This window comes from Phaenicophaeus curvirostris, chromosome 9 (assembly GCF_032191515.1).
Source record: "Phaenicophaeus curvirostris isolate KB17595 chromosome 9, BPBGC_Pcur_1.0, whole genome shotgun sequence".
Lineage (NCBI taxonomy): Eukaryota > Metazoa > Chordata > Aves > Cuculiformes > Cuculidae > Phaenicophaeus > Phaenicophaeus curvirostris.
The window spans coordinates 14427471-14449839 of NC_091400.1; the positions used below are offsets into that span (position 1 = coordinate 14427471).

Sequence of the window (22369 nt, forward strand, 5' to 3'; positions counted from 1 at the left end):
AGTACCCACACTACATCCAATACCCTTATTCTGCTACAGCTGTCTAATAAGGAGAAGCATCCCATCTTGTCCAGAAATATCTTGAGAGTCTATGAACCTGATAGTTAGTAGCTAAATGAATTAATATATCTGCTAAGTAACCATACTCCTTTTCTTTTTCCTCTAATTTACAGAAAGAAAATTTCTAATGCAGTAAATTCACCAGTAAGTTGCCTTGTAATTGCATAATGAAACAATTTTACAGGTGGTTTTTAATTTATTGTGAGAACTTATCATGAGTTTGTGTACAACATAAATGCATAAAAAGAATAGGAGAAACAGTTATGAAGAAAGGAAATACTTGGGTGCAGTTACATGAACTAACAACAGTGAGAAAGCTCAAGTAGAAAAAATATTTTAATTAAAGGGATATTTGGATTCAGTACTCTAGGATGTAAAAATAAACACATTGCAAGAACTGAAGGAGGTGAGAAATAAATGGGAACACAGGCCATTCAGAAGTATTCCCTGAAAAGGGTAGAGCTGCATGTGGGAAACACGAATTTATTGTAAGAGTGATAGCTCAAAGATGCAGGATTTCACCAGAATTTGTCAGAGGTTTTTCAGTAAGTATTTCATGATTAGAAAAAAACCCCAAAACTTCTTGTTGAAGAAAGTGAGAGAAATGGTGGAAATTTTCAAAGTAATTAAGTTGAAAAATGTTTTTAAACTGAGAGTTGGTTTTTGTTGTTTCAAAATGGAGGGGGAAAAAAAGAAACTGAAAGGTTGGGGGAGTTTTTACAATGAGTCAAACTGACAGTTTAACTTCTAGTGAAAAAAGTGTTCAGACATCTGTGAGTATATCTTGATGAAGATGAAAATACTCAAATTTTGGTTTGCAAGTATTTGGCGTAGGGTCTTTGTCTTTAGACTTGAGATAAGAATGAATAATTTTTTACACAATAAACTTAAAAAAAGCATGCATCTCTAAATTTCACTTTTGTCCATCTATTTAAATATACAAACTGGGATTCTTTCCAAATCTGCTTTGCAAAATCACAGTCTTCAAGGTGATACAACTAGAGGTTCTTTACAGAATGGCCACATTCCTACTTCTTTATCCCTCCAGGATGCTGTCAATTCCAAATGTAAACTAGTTCATAAAAAAAATATAAGGTACAACACATGCTTACAAGTGACATACCACTTAGTATTTGTTTCCTTCTGTTTTATTGCAGAAACCATGTTTACCTTCCAGAGAGACCTTAACTGCAAATGAAGGTAAATTATCTCCCCTACTGTGAAAAATTTTACATTTATCAGAATTAAATTTTCTTTTTATTAAAAACAGAGAAACTAACAACACCGCATTCAATTTATTCTAGGTTTTTGAGAGAGGTTTGGTTTAACAGTTTTGAACTGGACCTAGCCAGCCTTAGTTGCACCAATATCATTGTTCTCTAAAAGCAGTCACAGTAAAACTATTGAGGTTACTGGCAGGGTAATGTACAACATAACAGACCAGCAATGTGCCATTTAGTCCTCAAAGTGGAGAGGGAGGAAGGGAGGCAAAGTGCAAGTGCATGATTCCAAACTCGGCAAGAACCACTTCACACAGAGCCAGCTCCTGGCATGAGCCAGTCCCTCGCACAGGCAGAGAATGTCTGTTGCCTCTGTGCAAGGCAGCAGCTCTTCCAAGTTAAAACTCAGCAGGAGCTGCTGGCTAAGAGAAGGGTAAGATGCAGCCAGCCAGCCACACCTCCTCTGGCTGAGCTCTTGTAGGCAGCCTGCACCAGCAGCTTGCTCTGGGTCCCACAGCTCACCTCTCAGGAGTCTCCTGCTGAGCTCCTGCAGGCATTCACAGAGCAGCTGTTTGCCTAAAGATGTGGTGGTATACCACTAGTCAATAAAGAAAGCAGCAGGATGGTAAACAGCCATGTAAGGAAAAAAAACAAAATTATAATAGTTAAAAAAACTCTCCTTCAACTACTGCGACTCACATATCTGTGACAATATATTTCTGAAGAAATCTTGACTACAATTTGTTTTCCCAAACTACAGAAAAACCTACAGCAGCAGAACGACGACGAGCTTCCAACCAAGAGCTTCTGCTTCCACCCCTTCCAAGTGGTGCCCAAAAGTAAAATCACTTTTCATATTCTTTTGAATACTTCAGTGCACCAGCTCCTACTGCTTGGCCTGAACACAGCTGTGAAAAGTTCAAAGAGGAGCACTGTTTTCTCTGCAGACTTCTGTTGCTTTTTGCAAGTCATATTTCTTGAAGCCTCTCAGTAGCAAAAAATAACACATGGCAAATGCATCCAAGTACAGTAACCACCACCAAAAAGTTTGGGAAGATATAATTAGGTGATGGAGATTGAAACCAGATGCTTAAGTCAGTAGTGGTGGGGAATACTTTTTTTCTATTTTTTTTCCATATCTGGCCCTTATTTCTCAGTGGACAGATGGGTGAGATGGAACACATTCTACCATTGCATGCTTCAAATGCACGATTTTAATGTTTTCAGAACCAAGTAGATCTCCTCAGACCCTTCTGTAATTTCTTGATATTTATTTCAGGCCTTTGCTCCAGAAGTCCTCAATTCTCCCAAGTAAGTATAATTCACATTTTGAATTAAAACATGATTAACTTGTAATTTCAAATTAATCTTTGAATTAAGATTATTTCACGATGCCGTGCATATCCATTAGTTTGGAATTCACATTTGTCTCTGTAATGCCTACAAAGAGAAGACTAAGTATGAAGGACCTTAGTTCAGCTAGTAAAATTAAGGGAGTATATTAGGGTTATTGTATAAATGGGTGGGAATTGGTCCCATAACTTAACCACAGATACAGTTGGTCCCATCACTAATTCCCTTCAGCATAACTTGCCATCTCTTCCTTGTCATCATACAAGCCTAGTGTTATCTTTTTGATAAAATGTGTTAATTCCCTGTATGGCACAGTGTCAATTGCTCTACTGAAGTCCAGCATAAGTACAGTACCATAGTTCCTCTTTGTAGAACTGTTATTTTATGAGAGCACTGTAACATTTTATCTACTTGGGTAAATTTAAGATTTTCTCTTGTTTATACCTTTACCACCAGATTTTTATGGTCTTTCCTTCAAATTCTTGTGTTCTGTTGAGTCAGACAAAAAGGCTGTAGTTGCTCAGGTCTCTTTTTTTTCCACTTTAAGTGTAGCAATTGTGTTTGGTATTGTTTAAATTGTACAGTACCACCCTGACTTGAAATTTACTTAAAATAATTGTTGCCGGCCCTGTAATTTCATGTCCCAGTTTTAAAATTTCTGGCATAAAGATTATCTGGATCCACCAGTTCAGTTGTACTAAGCTATTTGAGTTTTGTTTTCCAATTTGGCTGTGGAAATTTCCATTTCTTTCTGTACCAGAACTACAATTACTATTGGTTTAGTTACCTAGATTATCTTTAAAATCAATAAAATTCTTAACTCATTTCTCTTTCCTTTTTACACAGCTAAGAAATCTTATTACTTATTTCAGTTTCCTTTTTGTAAAGTCTAATTCACACCGATTTCTGGCAATTCTTAATTCACACAACGTACTTTTCAGCTGTAGCTTTTGCAGCTGGTCAGTCAAAATTTGACAGAAAAATCAAAACTCTTTATATTGAATAGCCTTCTTCAGGTGATCATTCATTCATTGTGAGCTGGAACTGTTCCTTACAATGTCTCTGCTGTACTTGGACTGCAGCTTACAGATAGTCACATCTTCACTACAAAAGAAGCAGTAAACCTACTTCAGGCAGGTGTCTCTAAGTTCTCCAGGTCAACCGAATCTTTAATTCCGAGTCATTGTATGACCTTCTTTGCAACATTCTTATCACTTTCTGAAACCAAAATCTAAATCAGAATTCTATTAGTGAAGACTTCACAAAGCAGTCTGTAAAGTATCATGTCCAGGAATAAGTATTTTTATAGTAGCATATTTTTTCTCCCAATAAGTAAACCCAAAAGTAAATAGTGTCCCACGAATAAAAGACTAAATACGACTCAACTTTCTACAGTCTTCTTCTCTATTACAATTACATTGATCTGTACCCAGCTCTGATCACCACTACCTATACCAGACACCTATTCTATCTTTGACAACAATTCTTTTACCAAAAAAAAATTATCTATGCTTATTTCCCATATTTCTGTCATAGTATTACTATACAATGCTAGAAGGGAAATAGTTGACCTATTTCTTACAGTCCTTGACATCTGTATCTTAGCACTAATAGCTATTTTCTACCATACTTTGTTATGACAATTATAATTAAGCTTCATAATCTACTGGTTCTGCTTCTCTTTTTGGCTGCTTAGACTTCTTGCACATATATACAAATGTTTCAATTGGGACTAAATTTGTGAGAAATTGTCTGTGAGCTACACTTGGTTTTTCTGAATCCTTCACCTACATGACTAGTACTCACACTGGACTGAGAGTACTTTTTGCATTGTGTTCCTGCATTTTCTTACTGATTCACACAGGTGGTGTGGAGCAAGGGGGGGGGGTCTTGCATTTTTAAGTCTGGCTCTGGTTATTAACCAAGCTGTTAGCCAAACTGTTCGTCTCTTTATAAGCAAGGCTCTTCTTTTGAGCAGGCACTTGTAGTAGCTATTGTAGATAACTTTACTAAGTGATACTAAACATCCAGATCTTCAAAGTCTTTGTAACACATCATTTTCCTACAGCATTACAAAGATACTTTGAAAATTTATGTGTTGCTCTTTCTGTTTTCTAGAAAAGCCAGAAGCTGCAAGCCATTCTCTGGGTACTTCTCACAGCAGCATTTCATCTGCTTCAAATTCTGCAGACCAGGTATAACATTATCTAAATTCACATTACAGAAATCCTCTTATCCACAGGTTAGAGTAGTATTTCTGCCTATACCTCCTTTCTAAATAAAAATCATATCCCTTTGTGGAGGGCATCCATGTACCCTTTTGCGGTGAAGATTTTCTGATAATCTGAATGTTACCTTTCATACAAAAAAATGCTTAGAACATGTGGCCTAAGAGAGCTTTAACAAACTGTAGGAAATTAGATTAGGCATTAGGAAGAACTTCTTCACCATAAGAGTAGTGAGGCACTGGAACAGGTTGCGAAGGGAAGTTGTGGCTGCCACATCCCTGGAGGTGTTCAAGGCCAGGTTGGATGGGGCCTTGGGTGACCTGATCTAGTGGGTTGTCACTGCCCGTGGCGGGGGCATTGGAACTAGATGATCTTTAAGGTCCCTTCCAACCCTAACTTTTCCATGATTCTGTGCTTCTAAATCTGTGGTGATGTATTTAAGTCTAGACTTTGATAGAGATGGCTATAAAGAGTTTTTAATTGCCTACTTTTTTTCTAACTTATAGCCATACGTACTGTGTTCTGAAAAAAAATAAGGTATGCACAAAGCAGATACAGTGAAGCTATCTGCGGCTATTAGCATTAGCTTGCAATAAATTGATGCTCTAAGAAATCCCAGAAATTAGTAGGAGGAGACAGGTATGCCCTGTGACTGGCCCAACAGAGCAGGATAGAATCACAGAGGGCAGAATCACTTCTAGGAGCACTGCCCGGTTCATTGTGGTTTGGGGTGTCAGCAAAGTTTTACCAAGAGGAAAATCACTGCTGCCCCTCTCAGAGGATGCTGTGATGCCTTCCTCTATGTGCCTTAGTCTCTCTCACATCCCATTCCTTTCCATCTCTTTAAGTGGAACTCTTTTCATTACTGTTAGAGCTTTCAGTTTTACAACCAGTTCTTGATCCATCCCAGCAATAAGCTTTGAATAATCTAAGCAAAGAGTTATTTTCATTTCAATACTATAAACCTTATTCTTATTTTGGATGAAGGGAGATGAAAAATTGCAGGAGGCCATTCTTATTAGCCTAGTAGTCACAAACAAGGTAAAAAAAAGCAGTTCTGTTGAGTGCAAAACAAAGGCTTATTATGCAGAGCCAACAATATTAAATGTTCTAAAGCCTGATGTGACAAACATAGTACAACAGTGAAGAACACCAAGGACTTAAAGTTCTGGAAAAATTTTAACAGTATGTCATACTGGATATTTATTATAAAAATTGCTTTCAAATAAACAATCCAGCAGACACTAAATAAACAGCTTGTAACAATTACATTTGCAGCTTTTATGTAAAAGATGTGGGCTAAAGTAGAGCTTAATAAAAACAACCATTTTTTAAAATATATATATATATAAACTATTAATTAGGGTTGTTTTCCCACCAATTAAGTACAGTGACATCATGCTTTAGAATCCTGCAGAGTACAGGTGCTTGCAGTCATGATTCATGCCTCTAAGTTTCATCATATATTTGGCTCCCACCCAAATTTTGGCAGCAGCTCTCTGTCTCCAGACTATAGGCCATAGACAGTATTAGAAGAAAGGTCTGGGGTAAGTTGATACCTTGTTCTGTTGAACGAAATTCATCTTACTGGACTCATTCTCTGAGTGGCTGAGTACCTTGCATACTTGCAATTCCTCCTATCCTATTTTTTTACAATGAAGAGTGTGACTGGAGAAATACGTGGAAGAACTTTGGAGATAAAGTTACGTGCCAGTGTAAGAATTTAGTGCAGCGCCCCCAAAATGGAGGCTCTGCTTTTTCTTCACTGTTAACTCCCCTCCCAGCCACAGCCTTCTCTGGTGTTCCTTTGATCCTGCAGCAGGCTGAGCCAACTCATTAAACTGACAGAAAACCAACCTGGCAGTCAAACACAAAAACAGACAAAAATAAAAATGGTAAACAAATGGTATTATGGTAAAATGGTAAAAAAATGGTATTATTTCTTTTCATAATTCTCTAAAATCCCCCATACCTTTCCCCCACTTCTGTTCCCAAATGTACACTCAACCCTGCATTTTACTACCCAATTTTCTACTTCTTCAAATTATAATCTTGTACTACTCACTCACAACTGCCATCACCTCCTCTAATTTTTATTTGTCTTTGCGTTTCCCTTGCTATGAGAGCTTTTTCCTAAAACAGAATTCATCTGTCTTTAAGGTGGAGAGAAGGATGATCTTGGTGAGGTGTTCACAGGGGATAAGACACAGAAATGAGGCACCCAAGAGATACATTATAAAATATAAACTGCACTTGTACTCTGTCACAGATGTAATCTTTCTCCATAGTAAACATGGGTTTATGCCTTTAAATAAGAACACTGTGTTAAATATAGGGATATATTCAGACTCAGTCAAAAAAAAAGAACCGGAACTGAATCCATATCTCGTGTCTCAGGTGCTGAAGAACTTCACTGGAGCCAAACTGTTGTATTAGTAGAGGAAGCCATTAATTATTCCTCTGCTTTGTAGGGCTCCATCCATTTGTCCTTATTCAATAACAACAAAAAGGGGAAAAGATGCACTTATCCAACCTCTGTATTAGTCAGATGGAGGCAATTGTGATCATGTTCCCAAATAGCATTAAGTATATGGGAAACTTCATTTACAAAACTTAGATGCCTACCAAATCTCAACATTTCATTGGCTAGACCACAGCTGAGCAGCATTTAAATTGTTGATGGTCAATTTATTCCTTAACATTTCCTGGATATCCTCTTTAAATTCTACTAGAATATCTTCCTGCTTTAAAAATACCAAACTATCCTCTAGTTGAACCTTATTGCTTTCCTCTGGATATCTGTCTCTCTTCTGTCACATATCAGCCTTCTATCAGACATCTATTACAACTGTTTTGACACACTAGTAGTTCTTTATCCAACAAAAACAGCAAGCTCTGGACAAGGAATTTTCCACATTCTGTATTTTCTAGTGTTCTGCATTTGAGTTCCTCACAGCTGTTATTATTTATAGTAACTCTCCTACAGGCCATATTCTTTATTATTATTGTTATTATTATTTTACAGGTGAAACACTGTTTCTCTCTTTCTAGGATGCTGGTGTTCATAGTAAAGCATGGTATGCTGCTACCTGTGATAGGAAAACAGCAGAAGATGCATTGTACCGATCAAACAAGGTAGGTCACTTTTGAAGAATGTTGATTTTATAAAAAAAAAAAATCCAAAGATAACCAGAAATACAATAAGAACATCATTCTTTTCTGAACAGGTCAGAATACTGTGCCATGCAAATACTGTCAAACATGAAATTGGTGGTGAAACTATGTAACTATGGTTTCAATCCCAAAGCAAAGTTGCATTAGTGTAACTGGGACTGGTGCACTGCAGAGAGGTTGTTACGTGCTAAAGAGCTCACAAGCTAAAATGGAAGGCAAAGCCCCATGACTTTTAAATGATCTCCACCACTGTCCAAGAAAGAGGCTGATGCTGCTATCCATTTTGAAATAGCAGCACTATGCCTTTAGGTATTTTGAGAATTTGAGTTCTCTCAACTATTCTGTGTACAAAAGTTAGTGTCACAGAAGGGAACAGTAACATGTAGAGTTGCATCCTCAGCATTAGGTACACCTACAGTGCTGCCTAATTCCCCGAAGCAGGATAAAGGGACAGAGCACGGGGTTATCACCAGTGTGGCTACTACTAGCTAGTGAGTGCTGGGATACAATGCCAGTAGCTGTAGGCGCTTATCTTATCAGAGTGCTTTTTACAGCTCCAGAGAAACAGTATCCCCACCTCCCACTGCTTTCTTGCCTACCTACTACCACCACAGATAGCAACTTCATTTCCTGAGGATCTATGGACCCCAACAGATAGCTGCTACTCTGTGTTTACTTCATCTTTCTCTGGCTGAGAGAGAGCAGGCAGCAGCAAAGGTGACTGTTAAATAGCACCTTTGTAAGATACTGTTAGGCAGCAGGAACACATGTATATTTCCCATTTCCTGCTCTGTGGGTTTTCTAGTGGGAGAAAAGGGTTTAATGCTAATATAGATGAAAATATTAAGATAAACCCAAAGTTATTGGGGAAAAATAAGCTGAATACACTTACTAGTTCTCTTTCTTTAGGATGGATCTTTTCTAATAAGAAAAAGTTCTGGACAGGATTCACGGCAACCATACACACTGGTTGTGTTTTACAACAGAAGAGTATACAACATTCCTATACGATTTATTGAATCAACAAGACAGTATGCACTGGGCAGAGAAAAAAGTGGTGAAGAGGTAAGATGATGGGGAGGGTTGCTATCAGTTTTCAATTGTATACCTTTAAGCAAGGTTTGCAATATATTGCACTATGATCAAAAGGATTCTTCATGTATCAAAAAAAATGCATACCCTATATAATGACTGATCTATCAAGCTAGAGAAAACAGTGTAATATCAACTCCTCCATACTGTACTTAAAATCACAGATCAAGTTTGAAACATACTCACAAAGCTTTCTTAAAAAGTCACCAGAATCAGAGCTGCAGCTGCTCAATAAGTTCTCCAGCTGTTTATAATCCTCTATTCTAGCTAAGTTTGCTGGAAAACCATAAAAGAACAACAGCCATGCTCAAAACAAACAAAAAACCAACCAAAACAAACCACACACACCCCCAAAAAAACCCAATAAAACAAACAAAACCAACCCCAAACACTATCAAAAATGAGAATGACAGTACTTTTAACCCTGTTTTCACACAAAGAAAATATTAAACTCTAGTTCTAGCATACAAAATTCACTGGTTGGCTATTATACTACACAGATGATAACTACTCTGACAGCAATTCAGAAACTTGGAACCCAAATACCAATAAAAACTGTTATCACTGCATAGAGTAGACTTTTCAGGGATATGAATGTAGGTTTGCCTTAGCCTAATTATGTTCCTCCTAGGCAATGGTTTTGAGGTTACAGAATATATAATAGCTTAGGCCTCATCTGGCCTTCAACAAAGAGTTAAAAATTACCTCAGGAGAAAGACAGTCCCAAATTTCTATTTAGCCAAAGACCAAAAAGAAAAGCACAGACGTAGCAGATTCTGGATATTAATTTATAGTGACAGTGATGGCTGGCTGTACCGGTTTAGTCCTGGAGATTGCCTTCCCTCTCACTGAGGTGGATGAACCGCAGATGAAGCAGCTTCCAAACTGCCAGTCTGCACTAATACATATTAAGGTAAACTGAAAGCCGTGTAAGTTTAATATGCCATATAACAGTCTCTGTGGCTCAGCTTGTGCAGGTGGCAATCAAATAGAAAGGAGTATGAGATGAGACAGCTAGTGGCCACAGTATCTTTCATTATCCAAATTTAATCTGTTTATGACTAGAATCAGGGCTGAAAGCAGAATTGGCACTCTTGCAAAAAGGCAGAGCATCTCACTTATAGTCATAGCTCCACTTTCTTCAGTGGTGAGAGAAGCAAAGAGAAAGACAATGCAGTGATTACTGTCAGTATTATGGTATTAAAAAAAAGCCAGTGCTAATGCAGTTTTTGTTTCCTCTATCTAGCGCTTCGACACTGTTGCTGAAATAGTAGAGAATCATCAGCGCACCTCCCTGGTTCTAATTGACAGCCAAAACAACACAAAAGACTCTACAAAACTGAAACACATTGTTAGAGTTTCTTAATCAAACTGAACTGCTGAAATGAAGACTTTCTTTAATCGTTTCTTTCAACATTCAAAAGCACATGGATTGGGTATTAAAAGAAGAAAATGACGGAAAACACTCTTTAAGAGCATCTACTGAGTAGTAAGAGATGCAGTTCATGAAGTTCAACCCCACATCCCTTTATCAGAAAAGCACTCTTATTTAACCCAAGAAGCCAAAGCAGATAGACTCTCATCTGTGTTTCCCATCTGTGACACCACACGGGTATTCAGTCACATGAAGAACAACTGCATACTACAGCCCAGCCCTTTGACTGCTATTTAAAGATAGATTTCCTGTAGGATATTTTCACTTTAAAAATGAGAATACCCACAATGCTCTACTCTTGTTTGTTACATTTACCACAGACCATTGCTTTCAGCAAATTCTTTGTAAAATGCACTGCCTGAGAAGCTAGAACAACTTGACCTTATGTACTGCTGTGTACAAACTGAAAATAGGACTGTGTACTTCATGTGATTAGTGGCAATAAAGCTGACTGAATATTTTAGATTAATGGACATGTATTGTCCTTTTCCTAAGCTTTACTCTGTTTCATTAATATTTTTGTTTGTACTTTCCAATGTGCAAATAAAATTAAAAATTAAATATTGTAAAGTCAACCTTTCTTAGCATCCTTCCAGCAAGAAAGCATCATTGATGTTATAATGCATATACTTGTATGTACTCCTTCACAAGTCCTGTTATAATTATCACTTCTTAAAACTTTAGCTTCTAAATTTGGCTTAATAGCTCTCAAATCTTTTGTCTTTAAATTGCCAGTTGTTTTATTGCTAAACCACCCACCTACCCCATTCTTGCAGAATTAGTTTACAGACATGCACAAAAAAAACCTTTTTACAAGCCTATTCCATCTCCATCTTTACTTACTGTATTGTTGTGAACAAAGTAATTTTCCCAAAAGTTGAAGTGGTGAAAATTGATGCATGTATAAATTGCACCAATGAAAAACTATTAGGAAGTTGTTAATCAGTTCTAGATGCATTTGATTTTGCTGGACCTGAAAACTTATCCACCTTAAACATGTTTCAAAACTGACCCTTTATCCACATCTGTTTTGTTCCTTTTGTTCCAGATTAGACAGTGTTCTCTAGGATTAGCTGCAAGGCATTTAAGGCAAGACTAAGCCAAGACTTGCAAGCCTCGGTCAGTCACTCCAAGCTATGTTGTAGCTGTATTCTGCAGCTGCTTCCTTGTGGTTCTGATCAATTACTTCTAGGAGTAATGCACCTATTCTATAAAGGACTGCTTACTAACACAGTGAAGCACATGGCTACCTACCTTACTGCAACTACTGTTTCTTCCCTCTGCAACAGATACTACTTATCTAAGATGTGAAGCAAATGTAACGCTGGCATGCAAAAAACGATGTATATAGACTTCACACAAGCCTGAGTCTTAACAGTTTGCAGTACAACATAAATGCTGTTTAGTATATTGTTCAGCTGCTATTAATTAGTATAGTGCACTTAGTTCTAGTTTAATGTTCAAAACATTAAGATTGCCAAGTCAAGGTCTCAAAATTAACGAAAGTTAATAGTCTCTGTGAGCTTAATTTACTTCTCCTGTATGTGTACTGATATTATCTAGTTATACAAAGCCTCACTTCGGAAGGTCACTATTTCAAGCAATATTCACAGTGGAAAATACTCTATGGAAAAGCAGCCACTTGATAATTAGTTTTCTTGGCAGTCATGCAGAGTCTTTGCCTTATTCTCTCATATACTGCACAAATTTAAACTATGGTTTTAAACTATCTCAAACATTGCTTTCTGAGTTAAATACATAGTATCACCATCATAGAACTGGGGGGAAAAAAAAGACATGAAAAAGTGAAACTTAAGTGTACCTATAAACTTCCAGGAGAGACTAAGTATCAGATTTTTAAGGTAATTATTACTATCTAGCCTTTCCATACTCAAAGCGCTGCTGCTTTGCTCCTCCCCCTAAGCTCCAAGTGCTCAGCACTACATGGAACTTTGTAGCAGATCTACAACTAACAAATATGCTTTACACAGATGAGCATTAAACTACTTTCATACTCAACCCTGTCTTTTTAACTTTGTCCTACATCATTACAGAGGTCCTCTACAGTTTGAACAACAAAATGAGGCAGGGATGTGAGAGGCAGCATCATGTTCCACAAAATAATCCATTCACCCCGCAATGATGACATCCTAGGCACAAAATAAGGCTCGGGGCTGGAGGGACGTGGACCCTAAACCCACCAGTATTTTATGACCTATTTTATTATGCTGACAGTTTGATACAGGAAGAAAGGAAGCAGACTAGTTGCTCTGCTTTCCATACCCAAGCTGGATCCCCTATAGCTTGGGCAGAGTGTGGTGTAGACATATTTTGAAACACAGAGAAAAGTTGGCTGGAGAAAAGTTTGAGCAAGTTTCAGGTATAGTAAATTCCCATTTCCTAGATTCTGTATTGGCTGCTGAATCAATAGCATCAGGATTTTTAATTGACTAAATTGATTTTTCCCATTGACTAAAGATGCTGCAAATGCACAGACAAACATTGCAGGAGTCAGCCAGTAAAAGGTAACCTCATATTCTCAAAACAGTTGAACATTTCATTGAAGAACTGTATATTGTCCCCACACATCCTACTGCACCATCCAATGCGATGCTGGTCAGATTGCTTAGGCCAAACTTTCTCCTGATGATCATTAATTATGATCTTCATGTCACTGAAGCCTCACTTGAGATTCTTTGAAATCCGAACTGCAGAAATGCCAAACTCTTAGGCTTTCAAACAATTATGGAAAAGCTCACAAGAAAAGAAGAACTACATATTCAGAACAGTACTTGAGCAATGTGCACTAAATAATACAAGGAGATAATTAGGGGTGGGGTAACAAAATATTACACCACTTCTCAAGAGGAAGCAACGATTCTCTGAACTGAATGAGATGGATGGCCATGGATGAAGGGATACATGACAATGAATTAAGACTCTATAAAGCAACCTTGTTTCAACATTTCCTAGTTTACAATGTTCTTTTTCACAGTATTGTTTAAGGTTACTCAAAGCCTAGGAAAACAAGCTGGAGGGGAAAAAAAATCCAATGACAGTTGTCACTCTCATGATTCACCGATATATTTATCAATATAAACCCCAAACTCTACAGCAGAACTTCCACCTCAATGCTACGTAAGTGTTACCAAAATTGGTCATCCTTAGTGAATTTGCACTGAGTAGGTTTTAGCAACAAATGTCACAGATATTTCTGCCAATGTCCAGAATGCAGGGGTTTGATTTCAGGGTTTATAAGAGAGTAAGCTGAGGCAACCAATAGAACCTTCCAGTCAAAAAAGCTTAACACATTTTTGTCCTTTCCTAATGCTGTTTCTTTCCAACACACTTCTCTACCTCTGCACTAGTCATCCTCAAAGCTCCTAGCCAAACTGATGTTAGAGCTCAAGCCCATTATGCAGCACAAAATGATCCTATTTTGATACAGAATATATACCAACTGTATGCTACTTCACCCAAACTATGGTGCCTTGTCTTACACACTTCGGTTGACTCTCACATATAACTAACCCACCAGCTATAAAGCTTGTGTGCATCTTCCTTCCAATTAAAAAAAAAAAAACAACAACCACAACCAGCTACTGAAGCAATTGGGTTTTAAATAATTTTCATTATAATACTTTTTAAAACATAAGTTGAATTCTGTTACTGGTGGCATCCCTGTGACATTCATGAAAGACTTCCAATTGTTTCAATAGTAGCAAGTCAATCTTCAGTTTTACTTTTTGGAAACAGTCAAAGAGAACTAGAGCTGGGCTTCTGTACAATCAAAAACCAGCACAGATTTAAATGCCCCAGTCCTCTTTAAGTCTAAGTATTCAATTAAGTATTCAATTTTTACTGGTTTTTCCATCAAAAATTTGGGAAGCTTGCTTACACACCTAAGATATCATCTTCCAGTACTTGAATACCTTTTGCCCAAGCACTGGAAGATGACATCTTAGATGTGAAATCATGTGATATGGGCACTCTGACTGAAGACTGGATCTGGCCTCCAGGTTCATTAAGAAACTGGAAGACAAAGCCTCTAAACATAATATTTACTGTGGTTAATAAGGACCTTCATTTGTTTACTCTCAGTCACTATGGATAAGATGAGGTCTTTTGTCTATATACCGTCACATAAACATTAAGAAATGTGAAGCATATTCTTCCTTCATCATTATCCCTAAAACTGTAAGTAGGAACAAGTAGGCTCCTAGGAATATTACCCTACTGGCCAGCAAAATGAGGGAGGAATAACTCAAGCCTTGATTTTGCCAAACCCCTGGTACCTTAAAAGGCAGTTAATCTGAATATGCAATGGTAGAAAATACTATTTAGTCATTATGGGGACAAATTACATCCACCTGGAATAAAACTATAGCACAGTTATAGGCCTGAAATGGTGCTTTGCATTTCACCATATCCTGGCATCCTATATGGTTCCTGGAGTATAAAACAAAATAGAATTTTTTTCTATAAATGATCAAAGTCATATTCTGTAGAAACAAGTTATAGCAAATTTAATAGTGACAGAGGCAATACAGATTAGGAATGTTCACCATTCTTAAACACCATATATGTCATGAATATATATACTGCATATTTTCAACTGATTCCATTCTCAGGCTTGCCATATTAACAGAATTGTTAACGTGTTTTATTAATTTATATGAAAAATACTTCACTAAGAAAGTAGACAAACTGCAGAGAAATAGTACAAGTGTCATGTGCATAGCAATATAGCTTAAAGCATTCACATATGGCTTTGTTTAAATGAAATTATTGGGGAAACGGCCCTCATTTGGACCTATGGTTACACAGTTGACATAATGTAAACTGTTTCACATCTTTTAGGCACTTGCTAACAGTAGTGTTCAATCCCTGAAAAACAAAATCAAGAGCTGACAAGTGAAAATAACAAAAATCCCAGGACAACAGCTGCATGCAGTTGAAAAAAAATTTTAAATTGTTTTTAGTAGTGCATGCACAGAACTGAAAATTGGAGTGGGGGGGGAGCTTCTGTGCAAGAATTATAACAAATAACTGAAAAGTATAAAAATATGTACAGAACAAAAGCCCTGAAGACTCATTTCACAGAATCAAAATATAGAACAAGATAGCAGTAATAAAAAATAATATATATTTTTTATGGAATTGTATTTGCAGTTAGTTACAAGTTATCTAAACCACAAAGTTCCTTGATCTATCTCAAAGCTCAATGGCAACAGATTTCCTTTTAAAACACAAGCACTTTGCATAATTTTTAAACTTCAGTTACAATACTGAAATAAAAACAAAATAACTTGTCTCCTAATTCAACTGATTCTCTTTTTAAAAACTGTAATGCATGATATTTATTTTTTATTTTCTTCATTGGTGATCATTACATTAATGAATTCCAATCTCGAGTAGCCTCCATCAGATGCCTCTGTCCATGTCCTACCCAACTATCCTGATTGTCAAATATTCTACCACAAAACCAGCAGCTAAACTTAGCTTTAAAGGTATCATCAGAGGTAGTTTTCACAATCTGGTAATTGTTTTTGCTAGTCTTTTTCAGTGTCAATTTTAAGACAAATCTTTCTTTGACAGGGCTAATAGGTTTTATTGTCCTGTGCCTCTTCCGAGAAAGATCATCAGTAGTTATGCCCATGGGATTGCAGAAGGTGGGCTGCAGAAGTGCTTCAATAGTTCTTTTTGACAATGAAACCTTAAGAACGTGACCCTTAAACTTGGCAATCGTTTTCATTACATTTACAACTTCTGGAACATCCGCATCAGGATGGTTGAGCACAACAACCGGTTGATTTCTCCGAGGGCATTTTACAAGCTGTTTAGAATTGAAAGGAAGTAATTTCAAAGTCCTCACAGTTTCTTTTGATGCCCTTGGTTTGTAAGGGCCACCTGCTTCACTAACAACTTCAGTTTGATTCTTCTCCTTACACCTTCTGTGCAACATCACTTTCTTTCTTGGAGGCTCTGGGCAATTATCCTTACTTTTCCGTTTGAAATTGTTTCTCTGTGCACTCACAGTTTCTGAACTTCTAGATCCAGCTTCTTTTAAACGAGGTTTTACTTTTGCAGTCCTGTTTCGGGTGCCCCATGTGGACTTGCGACTACTAAAGTAGTTCCTGTTGTTAGCAACTACTTGTGTACTCTCAACAGACCCTTTCTGCAACCACGTCCCTGCAGACTTAATAGAATAAACAGGTTCTACAGGCGGCACACAACATGCTGCATTAGAGCTTGCCAAAGTGGCATTTGCTGGCATTGACCTACCTGGTAAGATTAAGGCATCATGAGAAGTAAGGTTAGTTTGTTTCTGTGCTAGTGCAGGAGTAAGGGACTGCAAGTGATCCAACTGTAGTGGGGGCAGCAAGTTGCTTACTGACTGAGTGGTATCAGTCAGTGTGTCTGAAGTAGAAGTCTTAATTTTCAGCAAAAGCTTTTGTTGCATGGCTCCAGTTTTCTTTGGTTGACAATCTTGAGAATGAGTATTATCCTGAAAAGCACTACATTTATGAATTACGGGCTTGTTCGGCGTCATACATTTCAGAAAAACTGCCTGCTGTCCATCAGGCAAAAGTGCATAAACATGTTGTTTCTGTTTAATTTCCTGTTGGTTTACTGACTCCAAGGAACCAAAGACAGCATCTGGATGCTCTGATAACTCCTTCAAATAAGAAATCCCTTTCACAGATGACCCTGGTGAGTTTGTAATTACAAAAGGCCCTTTGAATGGCACGCTATTCAATGACTCATTTGCTGTACTACCTGCTCTCCTATTACAGGAACTTGTTACACTTCTGAAACTGTCATTTTTCCCCTCCATTTTTGAAGCCGGTATGGTTATTTTACCATTTTCTCTAGATGCAACTTCCCCTAAAATCTGAGAACTATTGCCAGGGATATTTGCAACCGTTCCAACTGCCTTGCTAAAAGTTAAAACCATTCCAGGTCCTTTGTTTAAGACATAAGATGCAGGTACCCCTTTTGTCACATGCCCATCTGACGCACTGGTTGACGGAAGAGACCTTCCTGAAACCACCTTTAGCCTGGGCTGGTTAGCAAGATGTAAAGGGACAAAAAATCCTGACGGAGGGGACTGAACTAAAAAAGGTTTCCTCTGTTCCTGAAGAACTGGTAAAAAGCTGTTAGGGTTCTGGGTTGTAGACGCTATTCTATCTTTTACCAACTGCTGTGTTAGGATTTCATCAGAATGAGTTTTTAGCAATGTACCAGCACCTGGAGTTCTGGATAATTTATCCCTTCCCTGTGAATCGAATGATGCTCTGCATGTCTGTCTTTCTCTCCCACAATGTGTACCTTCATTTGTGCTACATCTTGTGTTCAACTCTCTCTTACATAAATTAAAGCCTACATTAGAAGGCCTCTGAAAACCACGTGAAGTTGCTGAGCCTTTCAAATGCACAAAGGCTGTATTCCCTGTTTGATGACCAGAAAGCTCATCGGAAGGTTTTATGCAGTTATTTGACTTGCTGTGCAATTCTTGTCGAGCAGTTGCTTTCACTTTTAAAACATCTTGCAGTATCTGGTTTATTTCAGGCGATAAATAATTAGCTGCCTGTTCACTTTGCAATGAGAAAACAGATGTGATTTTAGGCATTAAAACTGAGTTAACACAATCAGAGGCATTTTCTTGGAATTCCTCAGGTACGTTCTCAAAGCCTTCATGATTGTCAGCGTCCAAATATTGCTGGCCATTCTGCTGGACCTCCATAAAACACTCACTGTCAACACATTTAGACTGGCTTTTAGAAGACACAGAGTTAGTCTTAGTGTTTACGTGTCCATAAGTTTTATTAGTATTTGATCGGGCTGATACAACTTCCTCTGGTTTTAAACCTTTCACTGATTCTGAACATGAAGATGCAGATTGACTTCTGCTGTTCTGAAAATAAACTGTTTTGCTAGATATAAATTCTTTGTATCTGTCATCTGTTGACATCCAAATGCTACATGGATTATCGGAAGTGCCCATTTTGGAATAGTTGTGAAAAGACAGCAACCCTTCATTAGAAGAATCCACTGAAGTTGAGTAATAGAGATTATTAGTTCCATTACTATTATTCAGGCCACCATTCTGTATTTTCAGCTCAGGAAAGAACGGCATTTTCATAGGGTCATAGTGAAGCTTATTTGCAATAGCAGGTGGTAATACGCGAGGATGACTTGGAGGACTATAGTTTCCCCAATTTCGAATTCCAAGTTTTGCCACTTCATCACACGGAGATACACCTGAGTCCAACTTTGTTGGAAAATAATTTAGGCTTTTTCCTACAGCTACATGAGAAGATGCTACGGTTTGAGAAACACTCCTACCATACAATAAGGAGTTACTTTGTATTCCCACTTTTGTTTTTCCTGAATGTGGAGCAGAACAAGAAAATGAAGGGGATGTTAATGGGTGAACAGAATTGTTCTTCAAGGTTGACTGATCAGTTACCTGTGGCAAAGCACCTGAAGACAAGCCACAGGGATCAGCAGTCTGTAGCAGAGGAGTTGCAGAGCCATCTTTAATAGGATCAGTTTTCCGACCCAACAAATGCGCATTTTGCTTACTTGTAGGTAATAATTTTATAACAATATGCTGTTTTCCATCTACTGTTTTAAACCCCATAAATTTAGCACTGTAATTTGCTGGAACAGATATTTTATTGTTTTTGACCATCAATACCGTTGGCCCATGAACAGCATTTTTCAACAATCCCAGGCCGTAATTCATTCCATCATCTGCTTTACTGTATTGTGCAGTAGAGAGCACTCCACCTGTGAAATTATGTTTTTCGGTATACATAATTTGATCTTTCTCTTCATTTGCTTCCATATCTCTCAAACCCTGGTTCAGCTCCTGGGCTTTTGCTTGAATTTTATTCACACTTCTCAGCACTTGTACATTTTTTTGTCCAGTTTTGTCACTTCCATTGCTTATCTTTTTCCGTCTCCAGAGTGCTTTTTTCGATGTTCCCATTTTATACCTTCTTAACACAAGCTTCAGTCCTGCTGGTGCTTTCATTATTCTTTTATCACATTTATCCTTCTCCAGTTTTTCTTTCGCATATAAATGGTCTCTATGCAAAGCTATGATGTGTTTTAAAAGATAGTCTTTCCGTGGTGTGCTGTAACTGCAATATTGACAACCAAAAAGGAACACACCGGTATGAAGAAGATTATGCTTCTGGAATTCCTCTTTTGTAAAGCTTACGTGGTGGCATTTTCCACATTTATATTGAATCTCATTATGTCTGTGAATGTGCTGAACAAATGTGCCCACATCCTGGGTAGAAAACCCACACTTTTCACATTGAAAGTGACCATTTACACAATGCTTTGATGTGAAGTGTTTTGTCAAATCCAACAAAGTGTACACATGCTCATCATTACAGAGCTCACATTTTACTAAAGTGCTACGATGGGTGCGTCTATGCTGTTTAAATGACTGAAAATCATTAGCCGAGAAGCTACACATCTCACAAGGATAGAAAGGCAACTCACCACAGTGTAACAACTGAAAATGTTTCTGTAGATCATTCGGGCTGTATCTAATGTTATCCTTGCACTTCGTACAAGTGAAATTCAGTATCTTTGCTGTAGTTCTGAACCCTTCTTCAAATTGCACTTCTGGTTTACTTTGCAAGGGAGTTCCCTCTGAACAACTGGGATTGCTTCCATTTATTTTCTCTAGACTTAAGGACTTCCTTGCAGTTCGCTGTTTACACTGAAAGAGTTTTCTAAATCTATCAATTTCATGTTCCATTAATACTTCATTTGGAATGTTCACCCTGGGCAAATCAATTTTCACATTTTTTAGTTCATACGTGGTATCAACACCCAAAATTGCTGGTCGAGTCATCACACTTAAAGGATCATTCACCAGCGCTTTTTCCAAAGCAGCATCTGTAGAAAAATTCTTTGGAGCATTGTGTTTCAACAAATCAATTTGCTTTTTATCAGGAAAAAAATGTTCCTTTTCAGATGGCATGATTTTACGTTTTCCTTTTCTTTAAAAGAATTCTTGAGACTAGTCTTAGTTCCTGCAGCTAAAATGACTGCTGCGCCAAGTTATTCTCAAGGTTCTAGAACTTCCCCATTTTATTCTCCTGAAATCAGAAAACAAACAAAGCAAATATTACACTTAAAACTAACACAATTAGCATACTCGTTACAATTCATTAATAGACACATGCCAACCTCAGAAGTTGGTGATTTTTATAATGGCATTTGAAAGAAAAAAGAATAACAAAAATGAAGTGTTACACTGTAACCTTTTTTTGTTTGTTTGTGTTTGGGTGGGAGCTTTTCTTCTTTGTTGATTTGTTGTTTGGGTATTTTTCCCCACAGTACAGACATAAATCTTGAAACAGAAGCTTTAAAGGACAACATGTACTGAAAGACAAAAACATTGCCATTTCATGCCATCAAATTTTGGTTTTGTTCAAACAGGACAGCCTGTAAGCATGAGAAATTCCATGAGCTGCTTTTTGGGGTTTTTTTTTAAATGAAGCTAGTATTTATTACTGATTCAGGATTTCAAGCAAATATGAACACAGTACCTTCTCTACCAGATGGATCACTAACTTAACATACCTGAAGTACCAAAACCAAGTCAAATTCAGCAGGCATTGGTATTTTATTACTCAAATCTGTTACTCAACTAGTAGATAACTATTGTGCTTAAAAAGAAAATCAAAATCTGGCACAAGACCTACTTTACTGAACAGAGACTTTACCTTTATAAACACCAAGAAACCCACCACACTCCTCCATAATGATTTTTCTCATGCCTACTTTTAGTATCATGCAAGTCTGAAGTAGTTAACTTGGGTTTCTCACCATATACTCCTCGGTATAAGTTAATCTTTTCAGAACAGGAGCATGACTGACAACATGGATTAAGAGGCTCAAATAAGTATGGTCAGCACCAAAGTCTCGCTACAAACTTAGTGTCAGTGTTTACATAAGAGGCTACACTGCCAGTTTATAGAGCTCAAACCTATGCTTAAACAACACTCCCACACGTCAACATAAAATAAGCAGAAAATGGAATAGCAGTGGAAATAATTTGGATTTTGAAAAGTGAAACTGAAAAGGAACAAGAACTGTTTCTTCACTGGTATATAAAAATTTTTGCTAAGAACTTTTTCCACAGCAGAAGTCACAGCATCACTTTCTTCTTCAGTAGCAAGTTAGTTAAGTGTGGCTGAAATCTGATCAGCAGCTCCTCTGCACTGTTCCCCTGCCCACCCTGAAGCAGTAGAGACTTGGAACTCATTAGATCATCCCATTTATTCACATTCACACTGAAAGAATGATCGCATGCTCTCGCTCATTGTGATGAAGTGCAAGAGCTGCTTCTGGAGCTCCAGGCCATCATAAGCATCACCATTAAGGTCTTCCAAATGTTTTGCCACAGTCCTGTGAGAAGGAAGTATCTAGCATTAAATATGTAAATACCTGACAAAGGAAATGGAGACTGAAAAATTTTCAAGGCCATGTTCAAGTATCACATTGCAAGAAAAGCAAAACACTTGAGGGATTTATTTTTTTTTAAGCATATGCTTTATTGCACTCCTTTGGAAAAAATATTAGCATTTCTGCAACATTCTTGAAATAACAAGCAAAAACTTTTCCATTTTGTACAAACTCCAATATCAAATAAATTCAATTAATTGCGTTCATCCGCTATGAGATCTGCAAGATTTCAACTGTACAATCTGACATTCAAAAACCAAAAAAAAGCAACCCACAGACATAAGCACACTCTGCCTGCTAGGGAGTCT

The 22369-nt window shown here is 37.5% G+C and overlaps 2 protein-coding genes across 5 annotated transcripts in view; one reads left to right on the forward strand and one right to left on the reverse strand.

Annotated features, from left to right (window-relative positions):
* The window catches only part of BLNK (B cell linker), a 99288-nt gene extending 88114 nt beyond the window's left edge, over positions 1–11174 (forward strand). Inside the window, exons 19-26 of the mRNA XM_069863874.1 lie at positions 174–204; positions 1218–1260; positions 2041–2119; positions 2560–2591; positions 4752–4828; positions 7913–7996; positions 8945–9100; positions 10374–11174. Of these exons, the coding sequence (XP_069719975.1) occupies positions 174–204; positions 1218–1260; positions 2041–2119; positions 2560–2591; positions 4752–4828; positions 7913–7996; positions 8945–9100; positions 10374–10493 (622 nt within the window). The 3' untranslated portion in view covers positions 10494–11174. The remainder of the gene's footprint in view (positions 1–173; positions 205–1217; positions 1261–2040; positions 2120–2559; positions 2592–4751; positions 4829–7912; positions 7997–8944; positions 9101–10373) is intronic.
* Positions 11175–15623: 4449 nt separating this feature from the next.
* ZNF518A (zinc finger protein 518A) overlaps positions 15624–22369 on the reverse strand; it is a 31049-nt gene continuing 24303 nt past the window's right edge. For all 4 annotated transcript variants that reach the window (XM_069864164.1, XM_069864163.1, XM_069864162.1 and 1 more), the window contains one exon: positions 15624–20689. In XM_069864164.1, coding sequence (XP_069720265.1) covers positions 15952–20571 — 4620 coding nt within the window. In that variant the 5' untranslated portion in view covers positions 20572–20689 and the 3' untranslated portion in view covers positions 15624–15951. The remainder of the gene's footprint in view (positions 20690–22369) is intronic.